Consider the following 7919-nt stretch of genomic DNA (forward strand, 5'->3'; position numbering starts at 1 on the left):
ATGAAGTCAGTCATCCCAACGAGCCCCAACTCTATATGTCCATCACTCCTCGGGCAAATTAGGGTGCCTAAGAATGCCACTACGAAGGCCAGTCCCCGACGTTCTTCCCATTTGCCTTTATTACCTTGATGACTTAAACCGGTAATCGAAGCCTCAAAACCATGGGGGTCCCCATAGCGGTAGTATAGGAAGTATAATGTGCAAAATCCTTCAGCCAAATTTCCATCTTTGACTTCCCGACTAATATTCATAAGAAACTTGTGAGGGGTTACAGCTCTTAGTGCCACTGGGTATCGGCTCCTAATATTCCCGTTAAAGCCAACATAGCCTGCTATCTCCTTGAGTGTAGGGGTTAACTTAAAATCAGTGAAATGGAACATATTGTGTGTTGGGTCCCAAAAACGGTATCAAAGCTTCAATTATGTCCAACCTTGATTTAATCTTCAAGAGACCAATGAGCCCGCCTAAAGCTTTTATAGCAACACCTCTGCTGACTTCCCCCAGATCATCCCACCACATATAGAGTCTTATCGAGATTTCCTTTACAACTTTGAAAGGTTCATTTTCAATAGTGCTCATCCTGCACATTTATTTAAAGTGATCGCTTAAAAAAACCCATGATTTATTTTGACCCAAAAGGAAAATTTTTATTTTTTGAAAAATTGAAGCTCAAATAACTTGCTAAAAACAAAACACCTTTGCAAGAATTTGAAAATAGACCATATGTGGCTATTCTTGCAAAACAGCCATCCGATGCCCTGTCGGGACATTTCTGGCTATCTAGACAAAAACAGCATCACCTAACTTTAATTATGACAAAAATGACAACATTTCATATTTTTGGGTTATTTTTGCAAAAATGGGGTTGGACCTAATGAGGGTTGCCTACGTATCCCACATCCGGTGAGAATCAAAGCCGTGTAGTTTGATCAGTTTTGACGCAACAGAAAAATATAAGTACTTTGAATTATCTTTTCATGTTTTTTTTTCAAAAATTTTCGGCAGAGTTTTGGGATATTTTGGATACCAGGTTTTTTAAAGGCGAATAATTTCCTCTCTCCTACCTCAATTTGATTTTCCTCGATTTTTCTTTCTTATTCTAGAAGACGGTCAACATGCAATCCGAATCAAATAAGTGTACAAGTAGCACATAAAATGCATCAGGATGGTCTTTTATCTCGGGTGCACCTGTCCTAGACGGACCCAACCCCTGTATTGAGTCCCCAAAGTCAAATGCACGTGATGCAAACAATCATTCCTACTAGGGATCCGGCATGAGGCTATGTTATTCTAAGTTTAAAACCTGGGTATATTTGTTTTAGACCTGGTTTACTCGAGCCGGGGGGAGGGGAAAGGGTGGGTGGGCAACGTACCGGGAATAAAGAAGTTTCACCGGCATCGCAACTTGTCCGAACCTCGTTCTAAGATTGGGATATGACTCTAACAGAAAAGAAGTCACACGAAGTGCACATTTCCCAGATGATTTAGAAGACTCAGAGAGAAGAAGGTTTCGTAACAATTCATATACAGTCCAAACAATATCAAAGCGGTAAAAAGCGACATTTAGCACATTAGGCTCAAATATATAAAAATCAAATAATAAATAGAGCTAACTATAACAGATATTCTAAGCTCAAATTCTTTAACCCTGAACCGGAAGTTCTGGGTTTTTGTCCCCAGTAGAGTCGCAATAGTTGTCACACCTCCTTTTCTACCCCGAAAGGGTTATAGGGGAGTTTTTTCAATTAAAGTGACAATTATCGAAATGAGATTATTTATCTAAGTTCAGAGTCGCCACTTGAGATAATTTCGCGTGTCCCAAGTTACCGGTTTAAAATTCCGAATCGAAGAAAGTTGACTCTTATTTATGGTCTGCGAACATAGAAATCTGGGTAAGAAATTCTGTTAACCCGAGAAAAGGTGCTAGGCATTTCCGGGTTTCGTAATATTAGCAAGGTCGCTCAACTATTAATAATTGGCCTAATTATCTGATTAATTACACATTTTAAACCTACATGCATTTTAACTTTCTAACCGCTTTTAGCGTTTATGGAATTATTCACGATCGTCGTACACTTGTTTGTTTTGAAAAATACCTCGTAAACCATGCTACATGAAATGCACCCGCGGTTCGCGATATGTTTATTTTATTAATATTATTAGAAGTTATGGTCGGGTCATATGAAATGCACACCCGAATTGGGATTATGTATTATGACTATGCAACGGTAACCGTACCCATAGTCACGATGATTTATTAATTAATCGCGCCTAAAACAAGCTACTGAGTGTTTGTAAGTTGTTTAATCTTAAATTTGAGGTCATGGTGAAAATTAGCAGATTATGGAATTTATGGGAAGTGTAGTACTAGAATTATTGGTTTGACAGGTTGAATAGGATGAATTATATAGAAGTCCAAGAGGTATCAAGGGAACTAAATGGATCTATGTTAGCTAATAAAGACGTTGTATTGATCTTGGTGATTCTGTTTTGATTACTTGAAATTAATACTATACAACTAGGACCTTTCATTACCTAATCCATTAACCACCCAAAAGACCTCAAACCGACTTGAAAATTACCACTAGATAGTCAGCTTCAAACAAACACCAAACAGTAAGCTCACATTTAAGGAATGAGCAGGGAATACTAATCATGCTTAAAAGTAGACTCCAAGTTCAAATGATTAAAATGATATGAGCGAAAACTTCAATGAAATTGCGACAAAGAATTCTAGTAAGACTAAGGAAGTTTTAAGTCATAAGACAACTAGCACAGTTAGTCAACTTATTAATCCCATATGCTAAAATCTAAAGGTACATGGTAAATATCACATTCAAGGCCTTTTAATCTTTTATTTGGGAACATGGTTTTAGCTATAAGATGAACTAAGAATCATATTTAACTCAAATAAATTAGGACATACTTCAGATACTTTCAATTTAAAACATTGATCCTTCAGTACACCAACTCAACAGCAGAAGCTCTCAAAATACCCAAAAGATGCGACTAAAAGGATGAATGTGAACCTCACTTCATAATCATTTTTATCCTTTAATTGTGAAGAAAACACTTTTCTAATGTTAAAAGAAAGAACTAAAAATAACAGTTACAAGCCAGCTTGTTCAAATAAGAGTTATTAAAAGGGAACCAAATGCTTAGGAGCAGATTCACAAAGAGAACTAAATCAAAAGAAATCAGAACGTGAACAACACTGAACTAGGACAGGTTCAAATAAGAGCTAATAACGACATCCATCACCCTGGACTTTGAACAGCACCACAGAAAGCTAAACTATTTTGAGTACTCAAACATGAGGACCCTTGTGTGACCATATGATTTTGCTCTTGCAATTGTTGCAGGTCCTCTTCTAGTTGCGACATCAATGCATAACAATGCTCTCTTTCTGCTTTGAAGTTCTTTGCTTGCTTGTCCATTTCTTTCTCATGGGTATTGAGCTTTATCTTTAAACCCATGACTCTTTTGTCGTACTTTTCCTTCAACTGCTGAACGAAACTTGCCCGCTCTTCCGTATTCTTGGCCAACTTTGCTCGGGCTTTTGCTAGTTCGCCCTCGGTCTTTTCCAAATCGGCCCCATAATCGCACACTTTCTTCCTAAGACCGTTTATAAGTTTTTCATCTGTTCTGCTCCTTTCCAGGTTTTGAGCTGCTATCTTCATCCTCTGAATCTGGGCTCGGAGGGCTTCGTTTTCTCGGGCCAACTTCTTCTTCTCACCTTCATCCGCAGTGGCTTGCAATTCACTGTCAAATTTAAGGTCTCTAATCTACCCTTCCAACTTGCTTATTGTAGCCCTATAGCTTTTCTCCTTTGCTAACCAATTCCATTGTTCTTGTGCCCCATCTGACAACCTGTTGTATGTGGGGAAATTTTGGCGGGCCGTTTAGTCTCTTGATGGACTCGAACCCTTTAACCATACCAGGCTGTGCAACTAGGCTCTATCTCACCCTTGGACAAATCCCGTACTCGAGTATATGGCTCCAAAAACCTATATTAATGCCAAATCTGGCAAACCTTTTCTTCCGGGAATGTAGCTTTTGGACATAGTTCAATGACTTGTCGACTCAAATCTTCATCATGAGGGACAGTTTGGTACCTGCCTAGCTGTCGTATGATCCTATGTGCGACATATGGCTGAATACTCCGAAGAACCATTAATAGAAGAAAACACACTCCGGCCGATATATAAATAACTTCGTTGACCGGGAGCCAACCGAATGTCCACTCAATTTGGCCTGCAGTCAAGGAACCTAAATGCGCAAACCATGCTTCTGTACCTTCCGTAAACTCAAGACCGTCTACCCGGTTTTCATGTTCATCAATGTAATTAAGACAAGTCATACCATAGTTCATGTAACCCGGGCGATAGCAAAGATGTTCTACCTTCCAAAGTTGTAAAAGCATGTTGCAACCTTCAAAAAATTTTGCCCTGCTCAGCAAACAGTTAGAGCTCGATAAATTTCTGCTAGGATCATTGGTATAATAGTTCCATTAGCCTTTTTGATCATGAAGTCAGCCATCCCAACGAGCCCCAACTCTATATGTCCATCACTCCTCGGGCAGATTAGGGTGCCTAAGAATGCCACTACGAAGGCCAGTCCCCGACGTTATTCCAATTTGCCTTTATTCCCTTGATGACTTAAGCCAGTAATCGTAGCCTCAAAACCATGGGGGTCCCCATAGCGGTGGTATAGGAAGTAGAATGTGTAAAATCCTTCAGCCAAATTTCTATCTTTGACTTCCCGACTAATACTCATAAGAAACTTGTGAGGGGTTGTCACACCTCCTTTTTCCGCCCCCGCGAGGGCGTAGGCGTTTTTTCCAATTAAAGGACAATCGAAATGGGATTTGTTTATTTATTTCAGAGTCGCCACTTGGGAGATTTAGGGTTTCCCAAGTCACCAATTTAATCCCGAATCGAGGAAAAGAATGACTCCATATTACAGTCTGCGCACCAGAAATTCGGATAAGGAATCCTGTTAACCCGGGAGAAGGTGTTAGGCATTCCCGAGTTCCGTGGTTCTAGCACGGTCGCTCAATTGTTATATTCGGCTTGATTATCTGATTTTTATACAAATATGAACTTATGTGCAAATTTTATCTTTTTACCGCTTTCATAATTATTATTATTATTATTTACAAGGAATTGCAACGTTGTAAAAATGTATCTCGAACCGCGTTACAATCAATGTACCCGTGGTCGTCGACACACCTTTGACTCCGTTGAGATTCGGATTTGGGTCACATCAATGTGCACCCGAATTTAAGAAAATTAAATTATTAAAGGCGCGCCTAAAGTGACTAGCGCATCATTTACTTTAGGTAGGGCCGTGGAATTTTGCTAAACGGTCAATCCCGAAGTCTAAGCAATTTTAAAGCAAATATTTACTGAGGGCCCCGCGATTTTGTATTTTTATTCGGCGAGGATCATCTCATTTTATTTAAAAGGATAAACCTATAATGACTACATTTCTTCTATTAAATTCGTCTCTAAAAATAAAAGGAAATCCCTTAATTAATTACATGCTGAAAAAGTCGAACTTATCAATTATTAGTTTACGGCTAATGCAAATGGAAAATGCACTCGAGTTTGTACAAAGAAAAACTGCTTTCATTCTATATTCTATTATTCAATAATACTAGAACATGAGATTGACACACCATAATATCAAAACAAATTAACTAGTATTTGATTAATTTAAACTAACATTATTAGATGAAGAAGTTATACATATGCAACCCCATTACTCATTAATTAATCGACTACATTTTTATACAAAGAAAGGAAAATTATATTCAAACACAAATCTAAACAGGAGGGATTCAACAGGAACAAAGCCTGATTAATATTTCATTTCGCTTCAAGCCGAGAGTGTACAAGTGTGTACCTGGAAATGGCAATACAAGAAGAAAAGAAGTAGAAGTCAGCAGCAATAATAACACAGCAACAGCAGATTCAGCAACACCGCAAAACCAGCAACAACCAGTAGAATAACCCAGCAACGGATTGAAAAATCAGCAATACCAAAGTGCAATCGCAGTCAAAGCAGAAGAGAGACGGATACAAGATGCAGTAGTTTACTGATTTTGAATAACACTCGAGAAAGGCAAACGGAAATTATTCAAGTGAAAGTTCAAATTGCATTTCTCTTTTACTCTCAAAATATTTCAAGTCTGTCAGCTCTCAAGTGTAAAAGTCGTCTAGCTCTCAAGTGTAAGAAAAGTCTGTTTTTTTGTTCGAGTTTTTAAGTCTTGTTCAACTTTAAAACTCTCTCTCAAATCTTCTTTTTTAAAAAGTGTCAAATGACCCTATATATATAGCAAGACCTTTGTCTTGAATCCCCAACCCGAAATTATTCCCCCAAGGGCATGCTTTGTCTCCACTACTTAATGTTTTCTTTATTTTAAACCTTGTCCCCCATCCCTACATTAAATAAATACATCAACCCCAACCCATTACAATTTGTTCCACATGCCTAACATAAACAAATACAATATTCCCCTCCACTACATTATGTTTTGTCCCCCATTATGTTAAACAATTATATCAAACACCACCCCATTATATTTTGTCCTCCATTCTTAACATAAACAAATGCAATATTTCCCTCTACTACATTATGTTTTGTCCCCCATTATGTTAAACAATTATATCAAACCCCACCCCATTATATTTTGTCCCCCATGCCTACATAAACAATTATAATAATGTTCAATTATCAAACTACCCCTCCAACCTTATTGCAATTACCATTTTACCCCTGAACGTACTACAATTTACCAAACTACCCCCATCAGCTCTAAACAATCAATAAATCATAACTTAACCAAAATATAGCCAAGATGACCAATTTCTCAGCAATCTTCAACAACAAATCATATGAACACGATGAACAACACAACTTCAAATAAATGGAAGTAAATTAACCATATCGGGAACCAATCCTGGTTAACTTAGACAAAAAATGAACGAGCAAAGAGACAACAATACAAACAACAAAATGCATGATTCAAATTAAATTAACAAATCAAAAACATAAACGCACATTAAATCACTGGATTAAAAATGAACTTTAAACAAAGATGAACATGAACTAAATCTATTTTTAAACAACAAACATGACGGATTCACATGATTAAAACAACATTAACAATTTCTGAAAATACATAAAACACATGAAACAAATTGAAGAAATAATTAATTAAATTTCAATTTGAATCTAACAAACATTAAACTAACAATTTCTACCTAAAGAAAAATAAACAAGAACAATAAAATAAACATGAAACAAACTGAAAAATTCACCAAATAATGAACAGCACAAACATTTGCCGATTTTAGATTCGAGAATATCAAAACGAAATACGGAAAAAATAAAACTCAAAATCTACTAACCGGATTGAACGAAATATGTACGGACTGTTTTAACGAACCTCGACTAAAACCCGAACAAACGACGACGAACACGAACCTAAGAAGCAACTGAAGCAACGCCGAAGCAGTAGCAATGGCGCGGGCAACAGCGAACAAAACAGAAGCAGCTGGGGGGGTGCGTTTGGTTTGTTTGCGCGAAGAAGCTGAAATAGATGAAGCAGTAGCAGCAACATCCATGGACGAGGGAGCTGGATGCGGAGCAAATACTTGACATCAGCGTCGAAGAAAGATGGCAGAAAGTCGACGGGCTGGACGCGGCTGGACGCGACAGCAACGTCGATGAGAGCTGGTCGCGGCGGGGTCTATTTGGAGAATGTCGACGGGCTGTTCGTCGTCGATGGAGCAGTGGAAATGCAGCAGCAACGGAGAAGATGAAGCAGTTGTTGGCTGCGTCAATGGTGGACGATGGTGGTCGTTCACGATGGTGAGGTAGAGGAAGAAGAAAGGGGCAGCCATGGACGAGCC

At 38.2% G+C, this 7919-nt stretch overlaps 1 protein-coding gene across 1 annotated transcript; it reads right to left on the reverse strand.

Annotated features, from left to right (window-relative positions):
• Positions 1-3257: 3257 nt before the first annotated feature.
• Positions 3258-7631, reverse strand: LOC138890534 (uncharacterized). Its single transcript, XM_070173927.1, has 2 exons — positions 7492-7631; positions 3258-3762 (listed from the first exon to the last, which is right to left on the reverse strand). The coding sequence occupies exons 1-2, from the start codon at positions 7629-7631 to the stop codon at positions 3258-3260; spliced, it is 645 nt and encodes a 214-aa protein (XP_070030028.1).
• Positions 7632-7919: the final 288 nt, after the last annotated feature.

This window comes from Nicotiana sylvestris, chromosome 4 (genome assembly GCF_000393655.2).
Source record: "Nicotiana sylvestris chromosome 4, ASM39365v2, whole genome shotgun sequence".
Classification (NCBI taxonomy): Eukaryota; Viridiplantae; Streptophyta; class Magnoliopsida; order Solanales; family Solanaceae; genus Nicotiana; species Nicotiana sylvestris.

Coding starts and splice junctions, on each gene's coding strand:
- LOC138890534 (XM_070173927.1), bottom strand. CDS start 7,631: ATGGATGTTGCTGCTACTGCTTCATCTATTTCAGCTTCTTCGCGCAAA. Junction 3,763..7,491: donor TTGCTTCAGTTGCTTCTTAG/GTTCGTGTTCGT, acceptor TAAATTTGACAG/TGAATTGCAAGCCACTGCGG.